Below are 27959 nucleotides of genomic sequence, written 5' to 3' on the forward strand. Positions count from 1 at the left end.
GTGAACCACGTCATAAGCCTGATTCATTATTTTGGGTGAGCTCCAATTTGTAAATAGCTGCCGCAGCTTCCCCGCTAATAAATGAAACGGAGTTCGTATGGAAGGCGACCGAAAGCTGGCTGCTTCTCTGACACAACACGCTGTCACTGAGATCTGATGTAGCATGGAATGAAAATACTAAATTGCTTTTGCATGCAGCTAGCCACCTGACGAAGACGAAGAGAGGAGCATAAAATCTGTACGCGTGCTTTGATGGTATTGACCTGCGATAAAAAGCGCCGCGAGTCGCTGTATGCTTTCATTCCACCGCTGACCGTGGTGCATGCATGTATCTACCTTATATTACGAACAGAGATTGAATATTCCCTTATCAAGAAGGGTTTGCACTTTGTGACATATCACGAGAAAAGCATACATACTGAGCAAATAGTGGGATTCCTGTGTATTGAAATATATTAAAAACACAGTGACCAGTCCAACGGTTTATGAGATAGCGATGACGTCTGCAATGCCGGATTGATGCATCGTGAATCTATTTTTCTCCATTACAGAGAAAGCGAAATGGAGTAAACACATTGCACGACTTGAGGATTTTATTGGTGATTGTAACGGTGGATAGAGAGCTGTTTGTGTTTCTCACGTCATACTGTACCTATCATAAAAAGATGATCGTGTATTCAACTACCACAGGATGCGGCAAAATACGGATGTAACCCGTCTAGCAAGAGATATGCGGAACTTATATTAATACTGTGAATGTGCAATGTGCGTTTAAGGAGCTATAGATTATCTTTCATCTAGTCATTTCGTGCTGAATTAATATATGAAAAAGATGTTCTTGATCTAGAAATGGACTGGATATAACAATTTGACAAACGTTGATTTAGGAGATAGAGAAGAAGAGACGGGTCAACGATGGTCATGGCAGATGAAGAATCACCATCGACGGATCCGAAAGAGGACCAAGTTGTTCCTCTGGGTGAGGTTCTTGGTGAAGCCGAGGCTCGGTTTGGTCCTATGCCTACCTGCCTCCGATCTATCCTACTTCCACCACCAACACACCCATTAGTCTCGACCACCATCTCAACCACCGTATCGCATACCGTCTTGACCGACGCTTCCAATTCTTGCCCTGGATCGGATCCTAGTCTAGACGTCAGTGGTGCTCTTGGTTTATCCGAGAAAGATGGAACCAGACAAACTGCTGGAGTTGACCACGAAGGTGGTATTATTTCACTCGACGAAATCGCTTTAGTTTCCTCCTTATCGTCTTCCCACAACACAAACTCTTTCGACACCGCCGAAAGTCGGACGAAGTCGGACACCATCTTTCTCGAACTTGACGACGACTACGACGAGAATGCCCGTCGAAGTCCCGACTCGGGCTGCTCGATGAGCGAGGCATCGGCTGAGGATAAGGTCTCCATCGCGTCTACCGTATCGGCGTCATCCGATGATGGTGGCTTCTCAAGATTGGGACATCAAATTCATCGTCTCAGACAGGATATGGTATGTAAATGTATATTTAAATGTAGTATTTCTATTTGGTGGTGGTGGTGGGGGGGGGGGGGGGGGGGGGGTATCGATCACTATTTGTTTTCTTTTTTGCCCCCGGAAATTTGAAAATCGCCCCGGCCGATATTTCGCTCAACACCCCCTCCCCCCCCCCCCCCCCCCCCCTCGAGCTAAAAAAAAAACGAGAGGTAAATTTCTGGTCACAATTTTTTTTGGCCCATCTTTTTTTTCTTTTTTTTGTAACCGAGGGGGGGGGGGGCAAGGCCCGCTCGACCCCACCCCTAGATCCGCGCCTGGCTACATCTTTAAACCTTGACGTATGCCATGAATGACTTGTAAGCTGATAACTAATATCGGGGCGAAGTTTGTTCAGTCTAGCTATCTTTAGCATGCACATGCATGTCGATAACCCATGCATTCTTATGTTTCACCGCCGTTTTGTATGACCTATGCTGTTATATAAACTTAAATTGATGTATGTCATGAATTACAAGCAAATAGCTTTTAAATACCAGGGTGAAGTTAGTGGCACAACTACGCCCCTCCCCTTTAACCTAGTTGTCATACCTTGAATGGACAATAAAAGTTACCCATAGCACGATCGCAAAGACTTTCAAGAAATCAACTCCGATTTAGGGCAATTCAATACCCATTGTATTACCTATGGTCGGATATCATCATTGTATAATGTTCGAATATTATCATTGGACTGTTCGAATATTTCAATAGGTGATGGACTAGGATATATTTGAATTAGCCTGGGTTGATTTTTCGAAAGTGTTTGCGATCGTGTTCCCCTTCAATGTGTATCATTTCGGCATTGTTCGCCTGCCCCCCCCCCCCCCTCCCCTTCTCTCCCCTCATTCCAGATTTATGCATCCGCCACCGACATAACAATATGTTGGTTTAAGCGAAGATAAGCGGATGACATTTTCTTTAGTAGGATTTTTCCCTACTTAAAAGGAAGCTATGTGCTCCTAATACATCCCAAGGGAGTACTTGACTACAAGATTAGCTTTATTCATCACTTAAACATAAAATATTGGTTTAATCGAAGATAATCGGATGCCATTTCCTTATAGTAGGATTTGTCCCTACTTCAAATGAAGTTACTAGATTGCAGAATTAGCTTTATTCATCACTTAAACTCCCTTCAGAAAAAAAAATATACAGTAGTATTAACATCGTTCGAGGAATTTTATTTTCTCCTCGCTCGCTAAATACAGAACATAGGAAGGCCGCAACCAGTCAATCAATTTTCAATCGATCGCAAAAATTCAATTCTCCACCCATTCCATTTTGAAAAAAACAAAGACCCCCCCCCCCCCCCACAAGTCCACCAGCGCTGGGGATGTGTACGGGCAATAATAAATAGCTTTATATTCAGGGCATTTGACTTACGAGTATTGATCTTGTTCTGTCATGCTTAAATTAACAAGATATCAATCACCTATGAAACAAATATTAAAATTGAAATATGACATCTGGTAGCAGCAACAATATATCGACATTGGACAAGCTGGGTACATTCAGAAAACATCACAAATATGTTTGCAGATATCTCTAGTTATTCATATGTCGAGAAAATTCCTAGCAAATTAAAACATGACATCTGTAAGCAGCAATTAGAACAGATCGACCATAAAAAGGGTTCTTATAATTACTAACTCATTTGTCATAATCCCATCATTTATGAAGATTGTATTATGAAGAGATTAACTGAAGGGATTTTTTTTTCTACTCATATAAAGAACAACATACAAGTACAAGTCATAAATGAATACACTAAAATGCAAGCGATGCTCCTTTTTCTTCTTTTTTGAGCTAGCTCGGAGTAGGGCCCCTCGACATAGACATCACAATTTTTTGGGGAACATATTAAATAAACTACCAAGTTTCAATTTGCAAGGACAACACAGAGCTAAAAAAAACAACTGTACGAAGGTGGAAATGTCAGTTGTAAACCTTGATACAGCAGTTGTAAGACTGAAGACGAATCCCGACACCTTTATGATATATAAATCACAAGGGCGTGTAAGATTTATCATCATATAGCCTCCATAAAAATATCTTGATTTATAGCCAACTACAGGCCAAAATTCTACAAGTTTAAGAAAATGAGGAAATGTTATAACAAAATTGTCTCAGTAATACCAATATGACTTCCTCCAAAGCTTGTAGTAACCAACACCATTTCATTCTGCAGTATAGTGCATATGACATTACCAAAGGGCATGTATGGGGAGCTGGAAGTGAGATATTTTAGGTCTTGTTAAGCCGTACCCCCCCCCCCCCCCGGTGCCTATAGCACCGGGTATAAAGTCTCCATTGTGGACGAGTTAATATCGCGCCATCGAACACAAGCGTTTTGTATTCGCGCATGATACCAATTTGTCGTCTGTACACTGAGATCAATGTCGCCGATTCTCAGTAAGAGAAGCGTCTATTGTGCAACGTTCTATATTAGGGTCAATCGTTTGAGAAAAATAATACTGCCCAAGATCGTGCATCATAATTTCATGAGCACACATAATTTGAGCTTTACATGTCAACAAAACACAAGTGCAGATATTCATTTCATCATAGGTGGGGAGGGAGAGAGACAGAGAGAGAGAGAGAGAGAGGGGGGGGGGGGGGGGGGGGGGGGGGGGGAGAAAGGGGTCAGTGTTTGAAAGCATTCATTTGTCCTTTTGGAATTGACCCTGAAATACTGTAAGGCCTACACAAAGGCTGACAAGAGACTTATTATTGTTATCATTATCATCAATGAATGCATCCTAGTTGATTTTGAAGATATTTGAAGAATTATCTACTATATGAGAGAGAGAGGGTGCAGAGAACTACGGAGTGAGGGAGGGGAGGATGATGAAGAAAGGATATTCAGACGTTGTCAATGACAGTAATAGTTAGAAGAAACACAAAGAAAACGACAAAAACTTAAACAGATGATTGAATAGATGAGTTAGTTTAAAACGTATGTCTATGATACAATCTTCGCGAGGAAGTTCTACCTTCTGTTCGATAAATGTTTCAGATCGTTCTCAATGATACTATCATTGAGAACGATCTGAAACATTTATCGAACAGAAGGTAGAACAACGCAAGCCATAAGATATAGAGACCAATTAGTGTTTGATAATGACACTTACACACGCGAAGATATCTAAAATTGCGTCATGATCTGTCCACATAATAATTATTGCATTGTAAGGGCAGACCTGGATTGGCTAAATTGATGCGGTGGAAATATTTCTTTCTTGACCATAACCAATGGCTGCATGCGTACAATACATTAATTGGAACGCAATTAATAATTCGTTACGATGCTTTACACAAAAACTGGGTTAAAGGAAATAAAATCAGAGCGTGAGCTAGAAAAGAATGGATGGATGTTATTTTGATGGATGTTATTTTGGTGAATGCATTACGCAGCTGCCAGTAGTGGCGTGTCAAATGAACGATACATGGTGGGGGGGGGGGGGGGGGGGGGGGGGTGGGCAGAATCTTTTTAGATCAGGAGGGAGGAGGGATCGGGTTGGAAGGTACCTGGACAGTCCTGCGTGGCTTCTAAATGCTCTAAAGGTACCATTGCTTTCTTGTATGTGTTTGTGTGTCTTTTGGGGGGGGGGGGTGGTAAAGTTAGAAGCACTGTACACAGAAAGATGTGGACTACACGAATAGAGCATGTAGCATAAAAATCCGTCCCGATTTGTATGATGTTAACATTCCATATTTAGAATATTAAGGCATTTGAAGAGCCATGCTTTTCAGGGAACATTTTGTATCTGATGTTTTTCCACACTTGCATAATTACCGTAATAACAATGATAACGCTCACAAACTATTTTTCACCTCTTCCCAAAACTCAACCTTCTCTTTAACAAGACCGACCGTGAGATGGCAATCCCACTGAGCCGTGAATAAGAATGAGATTCATCAAATGTTAATTAGTAACCCCGACAGATTGTACATGACTTGGATATCTGACATACGGTACACATGCAAGCCAAGGAACCAGGGGCATCACTTTGCCATTCCGGGGGGGAGGGGGGGGGGGCGGGATGCTGGCACAATTTTGCCAACAAGCAAGCAAGCAATTAAAAGAAAAACTAATTAATTTTTTTATTTTTCTTTAAAGAGCTTCCGACAGCCTATACAAATAATTTAAGAGCACCCCTTTTGCGACACCCCTTCAAATTGATCTCGTTGGATATGTTGTCTCATGAGGATTCCCCTCATGCAGCCCCCTTTCTACATATTTGATTACAAGGGCTACCGACGTTAATTGCTAATTATTATGTATTTTAATCACTACAGCGTCCTTGACGCATCCGATTGTTTTAGCGATATGTATGACGTCAATTGCTTGTATAAAAAGTGCTTGCCACTTTCACAATGTAAGTATGCATGTACACGATTTAGATTTATATGAACCGTGATCGTGTTGTAAATTTGAGCCTGAAATCCTTTTTTTTTTAAACATGCAATTGTGTATGCCGTTTCTTTTTCCGTTTCTTTTCTTTTAAGAACTATATATTTTCCTTGATAATTAAATACATATATATTTATTTTTGCATTTCTTGAAACGTTTTTGAGCTTTCCCTCTCGATCGCTTGATTTGTTGGTTGGTTTTATTTACGAGCATAATCTATAATGTGAAGTACAACCATAGTGACGCATAAAGAAACAAAACACTAAAATGATTTAGGCTACATGGACTATTCTCAAAATTTAAAATCAAACTTAAAAGGAAGGTCGAGGGATCTTTCAGATGGTTTCCAGCATGTCGCTCCGTTGAGTCAACTAAAAAGTGGATAAGCTTTAATATTGTAGTTAATGAAACATTACACTAGATGAAAAATTTGGAGATTAGAAACCAAATTTAAATTTTTAAAAAGGTGTATTTTCTATTTTGTTATTCGGTTATTCTACCTTCCATTATTATATAACAACATGTAAATAATATACTGTAGATGAAGATGGTCATGATGATAATGAGAATAATAATCATAATGATAATGATGATAATAATGATAATAACAATAATAATAATGATAGCAATGATAATAATAATAGTATTAATAGTAATATTTATAGTCATAATGATATTCATAATAACAATAATAATAACAATAATAATAATAACAGGCCTATTGATAATGATAATAATACCTATAAAGATAATAGGAAGAAGAAAATGAAAAAGGAAAAGAAGAAGAACAATAAGAGGAAGAAGAAAATTACCGACTGTACTTCTCCTTGCGTGAATATAGCGTTTATATTTTACTAAAAAATGCCCACGTTATAATCTGAATCAGTTGCGGTGGTGAAATAGTATTACTGATCATCACCTGCCCCAAGAGAGACTCCTGACTTTGGCCCTTGGATAATACCCTTTTATATATTTCTCTCTCTCTCTCTCTCTCTCTCTCTCTCTCTCACTATGACTACATCTATCCCCCCCCCCCTCTATATCTCACCATCCCGTCGCTTTCTATCTCTCCTCTGTCTCCACCTCCATATCTGTCTCTCGATCTATATATCGCCTCCCTTCTCCCCCCCCTCTCCCTCCCTCTCTCTCTCTCTCTCTCTCTCTCTCTCTCTCTCTCTCTCTCTCCCTCTCTCACTCACACACACACACACACACACACACACCCTCCAAGGTTACACGGCGTGTCAATGTGAGTGAGAGGCGTGAATGTCAAATACGTTATTGTACCATTCTCACTATTTAAGGATGGGTGTTTAGATAAACTATTCCCAGGCAATATTGATTATGATTATCTCAAGCTTGATTGGACGAGCTTTCATCATTCAATTTAAGAAACACCTCATCATGATTATGTCGTTATGATTTCCATTAGCTTATGAAATTGCTCTTCTAACTCTCTTTGCCTCCTCTCCTCTCCCCTCTTTCTCAGTCTCTTCTCTCTCTCTCTCTCTCTCTCTCTCTCTCTCTCTCTCTCTCTCTCTCTCTATTTCTCCTCTCTCTCTCTCTCTCTCTCTCTCCGCTACTTCACTCTCCGCCTTCCTTCCTCTTTTTCCGTACTAAAAGATAACTCTTTTGATAAAGATTATGCATTTAGTATGTCTGTTTCATCCTTTTTTTAAACCCATTTCTCATCATTTCTGAAAAATTATTATTCCATTCCTTTGATTGGTGTTTGAATAGGCCTAACTGAAAAGTTCACACGCGTCTGAACCACATTCTGACATTAATTTGTGTTTCAGCTCAGGAATTTGATGCAACGGCTTTATCGCTTAACAAGCAGTACCTTTTATGATCATGCACAATAAAATATCTCAATCTTATTGCAATTTCCCTGAAGGGTTACGCAGATGTTTAAAGCTTTTGAAAGGCGATTTTTATTTAAAATAATTTGGGGTGCGGAAGACTCTTTTCATTTTTCTTACTCTCCAGTAGTTCTGACAGGGGATTGGTCGATCAGGGCAAGTTCTTACAAAACGTATACAGCAATCAGTCGCATGGGAAAATTAAAAGTTTCAAAGATGTCGCAGTCATAGGAATGTTGACTCCCCCCCCCCCCCCCACAAAAACGCCCCATTATATTTGGGCAAGAACGGAACATGAACGTTTCTTTGGTACATTATTATGTAATTTGAAGTGAATTCTACCCAGTTGGGCGAAGTTTAATCAATGTTGACAGACATGCCCAGTATTGAGTAAATTCTACCTGATATTTGGTGATTTGTTTAAAGGGATCCGGTAACTTTGTCTCAGATTCTGAAACAAAATTCTGGATTTAGCTCATGATGCAATGATAATTATAAACCTTTTAGGTCAGTCAGGAACCCCATGACTTTTACAAGCCGATCGCCCGTCTGATTATCAAGATATTTATGATTGGAATTACAAATTTTGAAAACCGTTCGCCTGACGGTTTTCATAACACTACAGTCTATTGGGGAAAACGAGTATGGTAAAACCGGTCACTCAAAGAATTTTACTTTTTTGAGGCACTTCTTGATCATTTTGAAGCGCAATTTTTTTAGGGATTCAATATTACACCATATCACAGACACTTATAACACGTAGGGCCGTGTATCTCAGATTTAACATTGTTAAACGATCCCTTTAAGGGTGGTGCCAAGGAGAGGAAAAAGGAGACAGTTATATGATACGTATTGTGACTCATTATAATAGACCTCTCTTGATTCTATAATGAATGCTGAAACACAACATAGACTTGATTATCACCCATCACTGCTGTAAAACGGACTTTATGTGATTCGTCAGGGTCGTTGCAGAATTCTAAGTGTCCATGACATTGCTTTTCTCACATCGTTAATATACAACTAGATTCACCTACAGTAAGTAGCATCAGATTCATATAAATAGTTTTGGATAAAAGACATCAAGTCTCGTTGTATATACCTGCCATTATACCATTAAATATAGACACTTGACCAATATACAGCAATAAGGACGTATCACAGAAAGGGTTCTGGAGCCTGGACACATGTCCTTTAAAATGTCTCGCAAAATGAGAAGAAAGGAAGAAGAAAAAAAGCGTGAGCAAGAGAACAAAAAGTAAAGAGACACATGCTTGATAAATTTCGAGTAGGCAGCGTCTGCCATCTTTTGTCAAATCCAAATTGATGATGGTCTAATCCGACGTTAAGTTGGTGATTCTCAGGGAACCTAGCTTGCATCATTTAATCCGATATTGCCTGACAAAGGTATCTACTGTTATGTGCATTCTTTGATACATGGGATTTCACATTAGGTGACAGTAGTATTCAAAAGCTTTTGAAATATCGATGTTTCGAGCTACAACACGTGTGCTTTGCACGTAATATTATACGGCGTGACAAAAAAGCAACTATAATAGAAAATGCCTTGGGATCAGATAGATATTGAGAGAAAGCCTATAGGACAATGATATTATCGTCTCAATGCGCAGGGATTCACAGCTCTTTTCAAATGAAATCCAAGATTTTGTTGACAATAAGCACACATTATTATAAATACGATTGTCCATTGGTGCATCTGATTGATTTAGGAATGCTAACAAAAAGACATGCCAAACTTCATTAAAAATGAAGCAGAGGAAAGACTGATTTGATTTGATTTGATTTGATTTATTGCAATAAAAGAACATGAAGCTGGGAAGCTGAAATTGTTCAATTTACAAAGTCAATATACAACAATATACAACTTTATATGGATCAGGATAACAGGGGAGATAATAATATGTAAACAGAGGAAGAAGAAGCAGAGCGGAGAATATTATATCAGAGAGAGGAATAGAGCGGGGGAGGTGGTAATATGCTAGCTATACTACGACAATGAAGATGATTTATAAAGAAACTACGATTGACGATGTGAAGTGCAATTTCATCCACGACCAACAGCCTTACTTAAATACAAGTGATGCTCATAAAGTGCAGTAGGTTATACGTTTAGAATGTAACAGAGTAAACATGTGTCGGGTTGGAAAGAAATGGATTGATATATGACCTTTCTATCGGCTTTGAAGAGATCACATTCTGGATCGCTAAACGTAACATATTTCCGCCAATCTAATATCTTTGGCGTGGATGCAATGCCTTTCATTCCTTTCCCTTCACCTTAATTCCTCAAGGGGGCTCCGAAGGCTGGACACGTGCCCTAGCTTACATTCATGCACGGAAGAAAAGACACTTAAAATGATTGATGATATTGCATACGCACTTGTCAACTTACCGAAGGTATTTACATCAAAAGTTTGGAATATCATAGACTGAGCACCATTTCCCCATTAGATAAAACATTTAAAAAGAATTCCTCATCCAAATATCAGATTATTAACACCTGATTAATATCATAAATCACTTTATTCATTGATTTTATTGAATATTAATTTTGTTTAAAGAAACTGACAAATAGAGGAAAAGCAGCATGGCTATATTTATAGGTCACCACATCGTAATTTCTTCGTATACCAATAAAAAAAAGTCAAAGCACTTTTCACGTCATGTTGACGTATGTTGTATCATAACTCACCCATCAAATTGACGATGAGGTTCTTGTTTTTTAAATAGAAGCAGAAAACACAATTTGGGTTACATAAATTTCATTCATTTCTTCCTTGCTCTTGATAACTTTTATTAATATGTTTATTATTTGACTATTTTGTGTTTGGAAAAAATGAAGAAAACAAATGTTACTCTAAATTGAATTGAATAGTTTGCCCTAAATACACCTGTTGTATTACAATACCTTGCATGCACTTCAATAGGGGGTTGGAATTGACCACAACACCCAACTTCTTGCTTACATCAAACGGCCGAACATTATTCTTTCATTTTAAATTTCCTTTATCGTAATACATGGTCACCACATATCGATATTTAATTCCAATTGGTCACTCTATATTGTTAGTTCTTATAATGTCGGATTGGAACCCAAATGTCTATGCATGTATCAATATATAATTCATGAGCTTTGGTTATACTTAAAAAAACAATCTTCTTCGAAAGGAAATTTGGTATTAAGCCCCCGCCCCTCCCCATGCAGAATAAGCTGTTTGAAAGGAGAAGATATTCAACAAAACACCAAGATAAGTGCACTTATGGGTCTCGTTGCTGTTAATAGAATACTAGTATTTCGAGATGGTATTTATCGTAATTTCCCCAATCATAGCTTTTCCAATGTTCCACCTGTAAAATCTGAATGCGATGATTTTTATCTCCTGTGGTGATGATAGCTCCGAATTTCCAGGGATATACTGATTTAGTTGTTATCCCACAAACGGAAGGTTCTTTATAGAAAAGGCTTTGAAAAACACTTGAGATAAGTGTGGTTGTAGTATGATAGCATGCATAGCGGTATATGTGGTAAAAAATTGCTCTGTTCTCTCTTGTCTGACCACAGTATCTCTATACCAATTCAAAATGTGAAATATCAACCGATTTGTGTTTTTCTTCAGTAAATTCATTACATAATTTATGCACTTGGAAATTAACGATGAAAATGTGGTTGTACAAGTGAGGCGAAATTTACTTTGAATTTGTGTGTGAATATTTCACGATGCCAAGAGGGCAGATTGCTCCTTAACTAAAGAAATATCTCTCTGCTTTAAATTGTGATATACTCTAAATCTATGTATCTCTAATTCGGCTGGATATATACCCCAAGCTTAGAATATAGTAGGCCCAACCTTGATGCAAATGAAATATAATTATAAAAGAATGGATGCTCCATCCCATTCAAATGTATTTTACTATTGGTAGAAGCTCGTCATTCATGCATACCTTAATGCTTCATATCACTTAAAAGGTGAGGGACATGTGATGATGCTGTCGTTCCCATGGTAACGTGGTAGTAATTTATTATTTTGTTAAAGCGGGTATTCCCCGCGCGCCGTTGCATCCATTCACTAACGTAATTATTAATCGGCTTTGATGAAATCAAGGTCCCCATGGTGACATTAAAGTTGTTTGATAAATAACATTTAGAGCACAACTAAAATAGTCTACACAATAAACTAACATGCAAATATGATCGCCTGATCAGATCTAGATTCAAAATAAAAAATACCATTATGATAAATCTAATTGCTTTTCCGTACTAGCGGACCCTTTGTTTTCAATCATGCTTTTGATTCCATCCTTTTAATTAAGGCAGCAGGTAATATGAAGGCATAGCTACTTGTCTTTCTATAATGTGATTATGGGTTTACATGAAATGCAAAATAAATAAATCATTAAACTTATAGGAATTTAAATAGGCCTACGTGCATTTTCCCCATAATGTTGGGTTTATAGTGACACGTGTATGAATTTTGATATGTTTGAATATGGCTCATAAATCCTACGTTTGAGAAGCTCAAATATTCACCTCTGGTCTCTGACTGCATTATGGAAGGAGAAAGGAGTACAACATTATATTAATCATTAACCTTATAGGAATTCAAATACCATCATTTTCCTACTAATGTTGGGATTATAGTGACACGTGTGTGAATTTTGGTATGTTCGAATATAGCTCGTAAATCCTGCGTTTGAGAAGTTAAACAAAAAACACCTCTCACTACATTAGGGAGGGAGTACAAAATAAATTAATCATTAAAGGTAAAGACCAGTTATGGTCATGCGATTGCATTGTAAAAGAAACGTTGTGGAATCGATCAGAAAAGGTTGATCATCTAGCATCTAGCATCTGCAAGGTTCTGGAATCATCAAAATGATAAGAAATTTGGCCCATTCTTCGTAAAATTACAAGCACTATACACAGAAAGATGTATATAGGACTACCCTATATCTCTCACAGACCATGAGAGAAACAAATTTACCAAATATATGAATTAGTAGGCGGTTTCCCGGCAAATTTTTTATCATCATGTATTAGTCAAAACATATTCTTTCACATGATTGGTAAGAGAGCTTCCATTTCATTTTTTGAAATTGGGGCGTTTCCAATACTGGTCTTTACCTTTAACCTTATAGGAATTCAAATATATTTTCGCACTAATGTTGGGATTATAGTGTATGACTTTTGGTATGATTGATTTTTGCTCGTAAATCCTTCGTTTGAGAAGCTCAAATATTCACCTCTGACTGCATTAGGGAGGGAGTACAAAATAAATTAATCATTAACCTTATAGGAATTAATACAAGCATTTCCCCCCATGATGTTGGGATTACAGTGACACGTGCAAATATTGCTCGTAAATCCTTCGTTTGAACATAGACCGTGGTGGTAGGTCTATGGTTTGAAAAGCTAAAAAAATCTTTGACTGGAGAAAGGGGGGAATCCCGGCTCACTCACTCTATGCATTACGTCTATGCTCTATGGCACCGATGAAATCAGGTGATATTTATCTTGGGCCTACTTGAGTCGTGATAGATATGGCCTACAAGATAAAACAACTAACGTATTTTATGAAAGCTACAGTAAGTCCATTACAAAATTGCTCCAGAGATTGGTTTACTGCACTAACTGTTTATGTCGACACAATTTGGGCTCTAGTATTGGAAGCCGAAGGCCGAAGTGGCTAAAAGCTAATAATTCGATTTTCTTTATAAAATACCTTGATAAAATTTGATAGACAAGGAAATTATGGCAAAACTTGTGAAAATCACACACTTTTAAAAGGGAACTACATGCTTTATTGGTGGCATTCATTTCTAAATCTTGTTTTGCTTTTTGTAAGTGACTATCCTGTCTGTCTGTCTGTCTCCTCCCCCCCCCCCTCTCTCTCTCTCATTGACTTCGTATGTCTGTCTCTCTCTATTTCTCTCTCTCTCTCTCTCTCTCTCTCTGTGACCGTATACCAAAAATATTTGACCAGCAAAAAAAAATATTCGGAAAAAACGGGGTCAACAAGACATGAAACCAGCCCGCCCCCCCCCCCCCCAACAAAAGAAGTAAGGGGGAAGGGTTGTGCCTTACAACTATTTCACAGAGAGGAGATTCGTGATTTGATATCCACTGGCAATGATTTCTATCTCGGTGTTGCTAACCAACAAAGATGTGGATATCTGTTTGGCAAATCTAGGCAGTCTTGATTTATACTGAGTAAACATGTTCAATCACACCTAAATTAAATTATGTGGAACCTATTTTGCGGTGAACCGGCTTAAACGGCCTATCAATAATATCGAGGTGATATTGCAATTAAATTATATTCACGAATAATCCCGGTAGGATTTGTCGTGTCCCTAGTCTGCCTTCATTGGCAAACAGTTGCTGCTTTAAATTTATCGTCTTTTCTTATTATTCCCATGATCGTATTTTTCAGGCATTTGTTAATACTTGTATGTATCTAACAGCTAAATCATTTAATTACAAAGAGCTAAAATGAAGTATAATAAACAGAATGTAGGAAATACTTTCAAGTAGAGATTTCATTTCGAGAATATGTCCTTAATTATGCAGAGATTTCTTTCTCAAGATATGCCCGTGCAATATTTTCCAAAATTGAATTGGTTGCAAGAAAAACAAAGTAATTGAAATTAGTCGTAACAAGCAAATGTAAAATAGAAACCATTACTTTACATTAGTTTATCCAAATGATTATTATTCATGATAGCACATGTGTGCAAGAAATTGTAAAAAGTTGCTGGTATCATAACATGTTGGACAAGCTGATAGACTGCACGATAACTATACATTTTGTGTTTTAACTCATAATATTAGCAATAAGAAGATAAACTTTAAATCCACCAAAACGTCACAAAATTATGCAGTGACACGAATCTGACCTTATTTCAAAATGATCTAACCACGCGTGTAATCATTAGTAATAGATCGTTTCCGTTCCACTCATCTTTAATGGGTCTTACACGTTTTTATCTGATGATGTGTTTCCCCGCGTCTTGATTTCACTTCGGCACTGAGTCAACACGTCTTATCAATAATTCAATATAGTCCAATGTCGTTTGTCATCGTTAACCCTTTGATTGGTTTTTATCTTTTTTTATCGAACGAACGAGGTCACGATGAGCGGCCATGATCATTGCTATCATTCGTCTGTTCGCTCAGAAGGGATTTTGATCTGTGTTCAAGTATATGAGTTAACGCCCTTCTGGCTCCAGATATATCACCATCTATGCACCTGTCTTGCTGCTAGGAGAGGAAGATGCGATGTGAAGATAGTCTGTACATGCAGACTCTATTTGATACTTAAACACGATCCCAGCATATAACTGGCCTGACGTCGATCAGTACTGTAACAATAAGGAGCCGCGATTGAGTCTAATTCTTTATAAAAGAAGGCTTGTAATACAGCCCCCTTCCCCGAATTATGATTGTATGACTTATCAAAACACCAATTATTTATACTGTAAAGCCCCGCCCCTGCAGCCGCTCTATTACATTATGTTCTGTTTAAATATAGATGGTAGAATATTTCAAACTAAGACATTTCACATGTAAAAATACCTTACTCCAAGTAAGTAATAATATTGAGATAATGCTTTTATAGGAGGGGTATAGAAATCAAAGTACCATTTTAACGAATTATCTTAGTTTAAATCACTCTACTATTTTGTTTGAAATCAGTCCTTCGTGTTATGTATATGTAAACGTTCACGTCGTGTTAACCTAAATCATACAATTGCATTACGATGCGATTGCCATGGGAATGATGATTGATTCATTTGATTTATTGTCAAATTTTACTTCATTTCACCCAACTTTCAAACTTCCAACTTCACCCTTGCGATCATTTCCCTGTAGTTCATCTTGTCGAAAAGACATATCCATTAGCACTCCATATTCGATCTTAACTCTGTACCATATTCGATGCATTAACCTACTTTTTCAAAATTTTCGTCACCTTCCTTCTAGCATAATATTTAATTGACAAAATGACGTACCTTCTTTCCACGGTGGTAACATGTGATGATGATTTATGGGCATGGTACACAGCTTGAAAGCCTTGACAAATATTGGTCATGTAGGTTTGTTTGTTAAATTATATCCAGTTTCCACTCGTGGTGGCGTTATTTTCATGATTTTACATTGATGCTGAACAACATCGGGTAGGTATGAGGCTTGGGAGTAAATTTATAGTGTCCTATGTTAGTAAGCTACCGTGAGAACGTCTACATTAAAGTCTTAACCCCATTTTACGATTCCCCCGTTGCTTCGGTTGTATGCATGTTCTAAAACAATTTGATATGTGAAGAATTCCCTGAGCAATTTTCCGTTTGTTACTAATTTATGATATGAAATAGATTTAATGTTGATCTCATTTATCACGAACTTGTCTCTCTAAAAACACGAACCAAAAGGTAGAGTGTGCACTCCATATTAACAGGAGTTATTACCAGTCGCGTTTGGTGAAGGGGAGGGGGGAGGGGGGGGGGGGGCAAGGGGCAATTCCCTCTTTTGACACAATTCCAATCTAAAAAGACAAATTCAACCACCTTTTATGAAATAGTACTAAGCAGATTATATAGGGAATCCTTTGTAAGTCAATAAGATTGCGCATGAAACAATCTAAAAATAAAGATCTTTTGTTTTCACAATAATAATTTTAGGTGATGCAAATATAGCATTGCATATTCATAGGCCTAGATACAATAAATATCTAGGTCTATAACGTTTTTGTTTTTGTTGTTGTTGATAATGAACAAATCTTTACATAATACAGAAATTGGCAACCCAAATAAGTGCAGAATAATGTAAGTCGTTGAAATGGAAAACATAATACATAACACATTTATCTCCAGCAAATACGTGACTAAGAATGTTATCATGATGGAACGAATCATTCCGGAAATTATTTCTCCAAGAATCAATATACATGTACTAGTAATTCCTGCGTCTTTGCATGTACACCGATTTCAAAGGTCGAATGGGAAATGTCTGAAAAGAAAAAGTCTATTCAGCAGACAACAATAGAGTCAGGTGATTCCCAATCACGTGATATTACAACGTTCGTAAAGCTCAACAGCACGAATATTCCGCCATTGTCTGAATGGTATATGATGCGTGCATTTTCACGATGGAGTCTGTCTCTCTAAAATACATTTTCATGTTACTCTGTCTCGTTGTTGCTACTCATGGTAAAACATGTGGGCAAGTGGATAATAATCATCGCTTCGATTGCCATCCAGAATTGGGTGCTTCTCAGCAAAAGTGTGAAGCACGTGGTTGCTGCTGGGCCTCGGTGAAGTCAAGGCGCGAAAATTCATTGGATCCCGCTGGTGTGAAGCTCGACGTTCCGTACTGTTACTATCCACTTGATTACCCGGGCTATGTTAATGGAGTGCCGACACCAACCAATTATGGATTTACAGCTAATCTTACGAGAACTACAAAGAGCTATTATTCGAATGATATCCTGAATTTGAAGATGGATGTGCACTATGAAACTGATAGTCGACTTCGTGTAAAGATTTATGATGCTGATCATGCCAGGTATGAAGTACCTATTAAAACCCCACCGTTTACATCTAAGGCAAGTAATCCTATGTATGACATCCAGCTAGCATCACCTTCTGGTTTCACTGTTACCAGAAAGGCCAGTAAAGAAGTGATCTTTAACACCACCATCAATCCGGGCTTCATCTTCTGCGACCAGTTCATCCAGGTCTCTTCATCTCTCTCATCCTCCTACATTTACGGACTTGGAGAGCATCGGAGCAGTCTAGTTCTGCCGACAGACTGGCAGAGGTTCACCTTCTGGGCCAGAGACCAATCCCCAAGTCCAAACGTCAACCTGTATGGAGTTCATCCGTTTTACATCAATCTGGAACCAAATGGAGATACACATGGTGTGTTTCTTCTTAATAGCAATGCTATGGATGCTATCCTCCAGCCAGCTCCTGCCATCACGTACAGGACCATCGGAGGAATCCTGGACTTCTACATCTTCCTTGGTGATGACCCCATCGATGTGGTCAAGCAGTACCAGGACGTGATTGGGAAGCCATTCATGCCGCCTATGTGGGCGCTGGGTTTCCATCTCTGCCGCTGGGGATATAACTCGGTCAGTGGCACCATGGCCGTCGTGCAGAGGATGAGGAATGCATCTATTCCTCAGGATGTGCAGTGGAATGATATCGATTATATGGATGGAACAAAGGATTTTACTCTGAACTCGAGCACCTATGGCAACTTGACGGCATTCGTTGCAGACTTACATGCTAGTGGCCTTCACTACATTCCCATTTTTGATCCAGCAATCAGCAGTTCACAATCTCCGGGTAGCTATGCACCCTATGATACAGGAGTCACGGACAATATCTTTACGAAGGCAGATGACGGGAGTATATTCATTGGTAAGGTGTGGCCAGGGGACACGGCTTATCCTGACTGGTTCCATTCCAATGCAACACGCTGGTGGCAGACCCTTGCAGGGAAGTTCCATAATAACGTCAACTTCGATGGTATGTGGCTTGACATGAACGAGCCCTCCAATTTTGTAGACGGTAGACTTTCAGGAGGCTGCTCAGCCAATAACACCTATGACAATCCTCCTTATGTACCCGGTGTTGGAGGTAATACCCTGTATTCCAAGACTATGTGTCCCTCTGCACGCCAGGAGGCTGGTCTTCATTACAATGTCCACAGTTTATATGGACTGTCAGAGGTCAATGTCTCCTACACGACGTTGGCGAACATCCGCAAGAAGCGTCCGTTCATCATCTCTCGCTCTACGTTTCCATCGTCTGGAAGGTACGCTGGTCATTGGTTGGGTGACAATGTCAGTGAATGGCCGGAGATGCACTCCTCCATTATAGGTATCCTCAACTTCAACATGTTTGGAATTCCGATGGTAGGAGCTGACATCTGCGGTTTTAATGGTAACACCACCGAGGAACTATGCACACGCTGGATGCAGTTGGGAGCCTTCTATCCTTTCTCACGCAATCATAACAGTATTGGCATGATAGACCAGGACCCAAGTGCTTTTAGTAAGGCCAGTCAGGACTCCAGCAGGGATGCTCTTCTCCTTCGCTACTCTTTAATTCCATTTCTCTATACGTGGTTTCAGATGGCCTATGCTAATGGCAGTATGATGGCTAGGCCGCTGTGTTTCGACTTCCCTCGTGAACCAGCTCTCTATGAAGTGGACACACAGTTCATGCTTGGTGAGGCACTTTTGGTCAGTCCCGTCCTTACCAAGGGTGCCACCACGGTCAATGCAACATTCCCACCTGGGCGCTGGTACAGCAACGACGCAACCATCATGGATGAACCACCACTGACGTTCACAAAGACAACCTCCGTGATCCTGGATGCTCCTCTAAACAAGATCAACCTTCACTTCAGAGGAGGCTTCATCATCCCCTCTATGATTCCTCACCAGACAATCACCGAGATGAAACAGAATCCATTCATGTTATTACTTATATGTTTGGATGTAGACGGAACAGCTAAGGGCCACATGTACTGGGATGACGGTGATGACATTGGTTCCTTTGAAAATGGGAACTACACCTGGTGGAGCTTCAGAGCCAAGAATAACCAGATGACATCGACGATCGATCACGACGGCTTCGAAGGGTCGTCTAAGATGAACTTCTTTGGGTTTCTAGTGGAAGGGGTGTCCACCAAGCCCACCTCAGTCACTGCTAATGGTCAGACGTGTCAGTTCGAATACCTACAAACCCCTCAGATCCTTGATATCACCTGTCAAAAACTTCCATTCAACAAACCACTGACGCTTAAGTGGGGCTAGGAACAATAGCTAAATAGCTTCCATTAACTTGCTAGTTAACACATTCTTGTTCGTGTCATTATTATCAGTTTTTTTTTCGTGCACGTGCCTGTTACCCATATGTTAGGTATTTAAAGTTAGACGTCACACCGACGACACCAACACCAGACCAACAACACACCGAATCCAAAATTACATTACACTAAATGGCAAAAACTCGGTCGGCTCAAATCGTCTTGGGGTTAGTTTGGCGGTGTGACCAGGCGCGTACGCAAGGGGGGGGGTGTTTGGGGGTTAACCCCCCCCTTTGGTTTTTTTTATGTGTATAAACCCCCCCCCCCTAAAAAAAAAACCAACCCCCCCCCCTTTGTTGTTTTTTTTTAATAATAAAAAAAAAATTATTCCCATGGCTGACCTAAAAAAGGTGACCTTACCCCCCCCCCCCTCCCAACGGAGCAAAATGTCAAATTTTCAAATTTTGAGACCAAAAAAAAAAAAAAAAGTGGCCTCTTTTCGAATTTTTGGCCCGATTTAAAAATGTTAAACCCCCCCCCCCCCCCTTGAAAAAATCCTGCGTACGTGCCTGGGTGTGACTGATGTAGTTATACATGTACAAGCATTAATCAGCTATAATAAGTGTGTACGACAGACCGTAGAATATGTCGGAGAAAATGTTATAAGCCATCGCTGTGTAACAAAGACTGAATTAATAACTTCAATTATGGAATAGTTTTATTAATTTGACTTCCTGCTTTTGAATTATCATCGCGAATTATTGACCCTTTTTTTCATTTCATTCGATGAAATGACGTCGAGGGGACGAACAAATAATAAGTAATTTTTGTTGTACAAAACGTTGATATTTCTAAAGCAAATAAGCGTCAAATTATATTGAAAATATTCTAAAAATTCGGAATCAGGATTTATATGTTTTAAATTGATGTAATAAAACATAATGTTATGTCTAGAGCAAAAGATGGCGTAGGAAAGTCTCGTAGTTCGAAAGCTTTTGTCTTGATGTAAATTGTATCTGAATGTAAATGCATAGACGTATAAGTGCGAAGGGGCGAAGGGAACTAGGGGCTTTGGCCCCCTTCACCCAAAATATCGAATGTACTAATATTTCGTCAACCGTCATATCGTATAAGGTTAATTACGATATGCTGTATATAGGTCTGCCTGTGATAATTGTTTTCATAAGCAGAAAATAACTGATTTTAAAATTCCAAAATGGATTATGATCTGTTATATCAAATTTATTCTTAAAATCAATTTGTAAATGATCGTCGAAGTCTAGTTTGACATGCAATAGATGAGAAATGTATCAAGCTACACGTACGTCGTTTTCGTGTATTTTATTTCTTGTGTAGGTCTGTACAGTTAGTATTGGAACTAGCATAGAATACATACTCCTAGGATAATGTTAATGATATAGTATTATGCCTGTATTAATTGTGGATTTAGTTTTGTGTTTTAGTAAAATTGATCACAAATTCAGATCGAGACGCTGCATGACTATTTGATTGTGTCTAAGCTGTCACCGTACATCTCATTTCATTCATTTAATTTATTTATTTAAGCACGGGAGACCTATCCCAACCAGAAGACTGTTCTTCTGCAGTGCCGTTCACCCATCAAAAAAGCATGCGATATATACATAGAATATACACAAAACAATGATGATGAATAAATCATTTACAAGAAAAAGTTAATAGGAACAAAACATACATAATATAACACCAACAAAATAACATGATTTAGGAATTCTCGCCCTCCCTTCCTCACCCGCCGAATCAGACTGTGTGTGGGTGTGGGCGGGGTGAGTTTGTTCGTGGGCAGGCGTGCCCATTTAAGGCGTCTAGATCTGCCTTTGAGCTAAATCATAATCATGCAGGTACAAGGAATGAAATTAGTGCTTTTGATATTGTCATTATTATACAGACCTAATGCAACATCATCATGATCATGTACCAAAAAAAGAAATAGCGTTCCATTTTACTGTGTGCATGACACAAATTGGTATGGAACATCAGATTTGCTTTAATATGGTCAACAATGTAAGTTGAAGTTTTGAGTTTAGTCTTTCTATTCAACAGGGCATATTCTCGAAAGTCAATGACTGTCATGACTGTAACACAATGACCCTATATTATATGACGCTCCCATTAACTTGAGACATTATACAAATTGTATAGGCATCTTAGGTTAAGTATCATAAATCAATTTTAATTTAAACAAGACGACATATTGACAAAAGATCATGAAATAGGGAAAAGACATTTAGTAAGATAGTTCCGCAATAACTTGGGTTAATTGGTAATTACATGTATTTTGGGAAATTTTGATCAGCAAAAATAGCATTATACTTCTTGCTATAAGGCATGGTTCAACATTAAAGGCTGTATATATATATATATATTTTTTGCATTAGCACTGTCTCTCTCTCTCTCTTCCTCTCTCTTTCTTTTTTCTTTTGAATAATTATCTCTATCTTTGACTCATTCTATCTTTCTTGTTCCATCTCTCTCTTTTTTATTTATTTATTTTTTATCTCTCATTATATTTCTTTTAGTCCGTCTCATTCTTTATCTCTTTCTCAATATATATATCTTTCTCTCTCCCCCTTTTCTCTTAAACTTTCTATAATTTTCCCTTTGTCTAACTCTTTCTTTCTTTACCGCTTCTTCCCTCTCCATTCCCTATCCCTCTCTCATCCCCCTCTTTCTGTCGCTCTGTGTCTCTCTGTGCCTCTCTGTCTCTCTCTATCTCTATTTGCGAATACAAATCAAACATCCCCATCTTGTGATGAATTATTTGTTTACACTGCAGGTCGCCATATTCCGGTTTCTCGACCCGAGGCACCTTGTGAAGTTTCATTAATGATGTGTAAATTTACCGTGGGTACACATCGTGCATGAAAACGATGGTATTCGCGAAAATGTAAAAAAATAAAGAAATACAAAAGGACAGGAACACTCTTCGACATGCATGCTTGATATTATTTCGCAAAGAAGGTGACTCTGTCACGTCTGTATATATCAACATGGACGTTTTTTTGTCAAATAATGTTATCATCATCATGATCAAGATCATTATTGTCTAAGAAACTAAATTAAATGGTTTTCATTCCAATTTCAATGACAGAGAATTTCCAGCAAGTCCTCATTTCTATTTCAATACTGAACGGATTGGCAAAAGTGTCAGAGATAACTGATGATCTCTATACATGTTTGTACTCTCGTGTGTTGGATGACCTAGCTCGGCCATTTGCGTCATAATAGTCCGCTCCATCAACGTATGGACATTGTGAATGGTAATGTCCATATATAGATAGCTATAATATTGCTCGTAAATTGTCTTTTTTTCGTTTCCTTCTTTTCCTTCTTCTTCTCCTTCTCCTCCATTTCTAACCTCTTCCGATTATTTTGAAATCCATGTATTTCATTATTATCATTGGCATTATCATCATCGTCATCGCATCCGTCATCATCTCTTTATCTTTATCATTTTAGTTCATACATTCCTTACTAGGTTTTTTTGTTATTGATTGTTTGTAATTTGTTTGTTCAGAATTGTTTTGTTTGCCCGCAACGTTCACATAGCCATGACGATACAAAAAAATACGAGATGGACCTATTTTAATGAGTTTTTCTTTCTTCCGCGTCCCCCACCCTGCTTACAAAGGCCTCTGTTTAAAATTATATCATTGAATATTATTTAAATCCCGGTATGTATAAGTAAGGCCAAAATAAAGTTCAAGTAGTTTTTAAGAAATATTATTCCAACTTGAGAAAATCTCTATTTTTGCTATGCTCTCCTTGACGTGACGTGAAGCTCCGTTAGTCCAGCTGGAAAAAAAAAGTATACATGAATTTCCCGGTTCCGCGCCGTATGTTTGTATATTGACTATTTGCTCTTCTCCTCGTATATAGTAGCCTATAATCTAGGCGGAGTGCCGAGATTGTTTCTTTGCTGCTAGACTAACCTTAAGCAGAACGTCTGATACGGCGAGACTACGAACAGTGAGCCGCGCACTTGCTTCGCGACTCACGGTTCGTAGTCTCGCCGTATCAGACGTTCTGCTTAAGGTTAGTCTAGCAGCAAAGAAACTATCTCGGGACTCCGCCTAGATTATAGGCTACGTATATAGCAATACTTCTAGTATTGATGCTGACCGAGCCTGTGCCGTTGAGTCAAATAACTGTTTGCTCCGTCAGGTTTTATCGTAGTGATCGAGGTGCCTGTTTTCGCTAAAGTTTTAACTGATAATTGGTAAATTATTTATCGATTTTTTATCATCATATTTTCAAAAATACATATTCATGTGTATCAGTGTGAAATTTTACATTCATTTACATTTGATACATTTTCCAATACAGTACCTGACATTGTATATAAATTAGAAAAGGTATAAGAAATTAAGTTACACGCTCATTGCATTATGCATAAGATCAGGCGCGTACGCAGGATTTTTTTCAAGGGGGGGGGGGGGGTTTAACATTTTTAAATCGGGCCGAAAATTTCGCATCGACTCAGCCGCTGAATAAGCGGGGGGGGGGGGGGGTAAGAGGACACTTTTTTTTTTGGTCCCAAAAAAATCGCAACGACTCAGCGGGGGGGGGGGGGGGGGGGGGGGGGTAAGAGGACACTTTTTTTCTTTTTTTTTGGTCTCGAAATTTGAATATTTGACATTTTGCTCCGTTGGGGGGGGGGGGGGGGAGGGGGGTAAGGTCGCCTTTTTAGGTCAGCCATGGGAACAATTTTTTTTCTTCTTTTTATTATTTAAAAAAAAACCAAAGGGGGGGGGGTTAACCCCCAAACACCCCCCCCCCCTGCGTACGCGCCTGCATAAGATAAACATATATCTGAAGGCTACATACAGCGTAAGCATGAAGCTAGATGTGCGTGCATCCCTCAGTTAAACTAAAAACATATATTTCTCCCAGGAAGCATTACATTTATAAAAGTTATTGTCCTATGGCGGACTAATAAATATTAATGAGTCAGATGAATCAGGAGAGCTTGCATGGGCATTACTCTAGTTCATCGTGACTGTCCCATGGACCAGTGATGGCCTGGTGGTAGAGTCGTTGCCCGGCAAGCAGTATATGCAGGTTCAAGTCCCGCTGGTTCCTAGATTTTCTCTGACTTGTTTTTCAATACAGATCGATCAATCGATCTTATTTACTGGGTGTAAGCCACAAATATGTGTAAATAATTAAAAACATATAATTAAAAACATATAATTAAAAACATATATGTTAAAGGAAGAGGGTGACTTGCTATGAAGAAAGATAGAATATGACCTATTTCTGCCCTGCGAAATAACTTTTGTTAAATCAATCAGACATCATAATTATGTTAGGTTATCCTCTTTAGAAATAATTGTATGATTTAACAGGAGTATACTCGCATTAAAGTGACCTAGTTTATCTATACGTGTGATGCCAAACTCAACAATAACTTAGTTATTATTATCCAGGTAAAGGCACTTTTATTATGGTAACGGTCTGACTGAGCACAATATGTCATTCCAACAGGTATTTGGAATACAAATGATGGTAAATTGTGGATTTTACTTCCCATAATACTAATAGCCTTCTCGTAATTATATACGCCGTGACCTGAAATTTGTTCCCATGTCATAGTAGATGGGGATTTCGGGATTAAGGAGCGAAAATTACTCGTCATGCCTGTAGGCCTTTTTTATATAGGATAGAGTTTTGTGGATGTGATTTCCGTCTATTATACCTTCACAATGTTGGGCCTCTACTTCCCTCTTCGTAAATCATGTCTGTATGCCAAAGTGGGAGGAAAAGCCTTGAAAGAGCATGCAGTATAACATGACATTTTATAGCTTTATATAGATATGCCCTTTACTCCAGGACCTATACATTTAAAAATTGAAACAATTATTGAATGTATGTCATTTATCTTGTCATGATGACCCCATGACCCCTCCTTCATTTACTGGATATTATTTGTCAAGGCGTGGTAGGGTCCATGGTCAAGGTATACATGCTTTTATAGTCATGCGATACAAGAAGAAAATTGATAAGTGTGTTTATGACTCTGTGAGGGCATGCATGGGGAGGGAAGGACTCTTCATACAGCCGTATTTCTCCGGAACCCATTCTAAATTGGGTGAATGTGTCAGGTCGTCTGGTGAATCACGTCAATCAATCTTTCAAAATTGCAACATTCCATTATTGTATTTACCGGTAATTGGTAGAGTGCATTTTGAAATCGCCGCTGAGCAATTTGCCAGTACACGGACCGATATTGGCTTCACGTCGCCGCCCATGACGTGACGTTGCATAAACCATTTTTTTCGGAAAGGGAGGAATTAGGGGCTTTTTTCATGTTTTACAGAAATCTTTCATTGCTTGGGTGATCAAAACATGTAGTTTAGGCTTCTATCAACCTTAACATTTAGAAGGCAAGCTTTCCTCCACTCCAGGGGCCTTTTATATTTTATTTTATTTTATTAGTATGATGTGTTATATCTTTCTAAATGTACTATGGAATTGTATTTTAAGTGTTCTGTATAAACGTTATGCTTTAATTGATGTTGATATGTTCATATTTATTCAGGGCCCAATGGAAGACCACTATTTATTGGTGAATGGGCTACCCTGACCAAAGATTAGAAATAGATAAATAAATAAATAAATGATTTAAAAAAAATAAAGATTATGTGTTTGTATATCAACCCCACCCCGAACCCTCAATCGATTGAGGGGGGGGGGGGGGGGGGGGGGGGTTGGAGGGTATACGGACACGTCGACCACCTGGCTCTCATTATATGCTTACTATTCACAAGAGAGTGTTCAAGTCTTGATTTCCTCCATTAAAACAAATGTAAAGTTGATGATGTCAAAACAGATTTAAATATTCAGAAGATAACCAACGGTATATTGTTATGTTGACGCTTTATCTACTTGAGTACTATACACATGTTGGAAAAATATGGATAAATAAGGTAATTATTAAAACGGAAATCCCAATGGAACTTGTGTGGGGGTAAGGTTTAAATGGTCCAAAATGCATGTTCTGGTAATTTGGTAATCTGTTTTAATTGCAAAAATACGTATAGACGTGCAAATCAGAAATTAACTAATACTCTCTCTCTCTCTCTCTTTCTCTCTCTCTCTCTCTCTCTCTCTCTCTCTCTCATGTACAGAAAGAACTTCGAGAGCAAGATGTCGCACTCGCCCGCCAGCTCCTCACCGTGTACGACTACGTCGAGGAGACCAAGTGGTTTCTTGAGAACTTCGAAGCATGTGATACCCGACACTCGATCACCGGTCCGATGACGTCGACAGAGCGTCGTTTCTCGCAGAACTTCCAGAAGAGGATGTCGGATTTCGGTCTGAAGGGGATTCCCCACAGCGGGTTTGCCACGCCCCCTTGCTGGACAGAGCTAAACGGCGGTGCGGCGACGTCGAAGCGACATAGCAGGAACATATCAGATGGGATGATTAGTATTGAGCGTCTGAGGCGAATCTACCATGAAAACAACAATAATGCAGCCATGGAGAACCCAGGAGTGGATAAATCAGAAAGTTGTGAAGCTCTTCCAGAGGGTCCGTTATTGGATGGGTCCGTCATCAAGAGCAGATCACCGAGGTCAATGACCAGGAGAAGCATCTCCTCCAACTTCTTAGAAATCAGCTTCAATTCGATGACATCCAAAGTGGATCACGGTCGCCATCAGGGTCCACTGTCCCCGATCTCCGATTCGGGAAAAGTTCCGACTATGGATGAGGATGCTGATGGTGATGGGGAGGAGGATGTGCATTTACAGTCGACACAAAAACCCCAAACGAACTCTCTAGACAGGACTGGGCAAGATGCCACGACAGTTGGTGAAGAAAGAACTAGGGTTTCTGAAACTGTTTCATTCTACATCCCTCATGAAGAGGAACAATCTTCGGTAGATTCTCATACGACTTCCGATCACCAGCGCGGTAGTGCTTCTTCGTCATCGGCATCGTCTATGATGTCCATGCAAAGTTGCTCGTCGTCCACCGATACGTGCACCAAATCGAATTCTTCCCAGAACACCGCCGAAGAGATGAATATTCCACCCCTCTCCTCGACTACGATTCCACTCGACCCAACCGCCGATGAGTGCAGCATTTTCATCGCCGACGAGTCGGATGACAAAATCACAGAAGATAATGAACATTTAATGTCCTCCTTTGAAAGTCATATGAACTGGCTTCAGGACCAAGATGAAACACTTCTTTAGGAATTGAAATATATATATATATATAAGGTATCATGATGTAGATGACTTTGACCATATTATTTTGCAATACA

At 39.0% G+C, this 27959-nt stretch overlaps 1 protein-coding gene and 1 pseudogene across 1 annotated transcript; both read left to right on the forward strand.

The window, feature by feature from the left end:
• LOC100893695 lies at nt 1-27915 on the forward strand. The gene is made up of 2 exons (XM_030996554.1): nt 1-1509; nt 26818-27915. The coding sequence occupies exons 1-2, from the start codon at nt 916-918 to the stop codon at nt 27886-27888; spliced, it is 1665 nt and encodes a 554-aa protein (XP_030852414.1). The 5' UTR covers nt 1-915; the 3' UTR covers nt 27889-27915.
• Nucleotides 16929-19896, forward strand: LOC582120 (annotated as a pseudogene).
• Nucleotides 27916-27959: the final 44 nt, after the last annotated feature.

The sequence above is a fragment of the Strongylocentrotus purpuratus genome, unplaced genomic scaffold (genome assembly GCF_000002235.5).
Source record: "Strongylocentrotus purpuratus isolate Spur 01 unplaced genomic scaffold, Spur_5.0 spur5_scaffold_3, whole genome shotgun sequence".
NCBI lineage: Eukaryota > Metazoa > Echinodermata > Echinoidea > Camarodonta > Strongylocentrotidae > Strongylocentrotus > Strongylocentrotus purpuratus.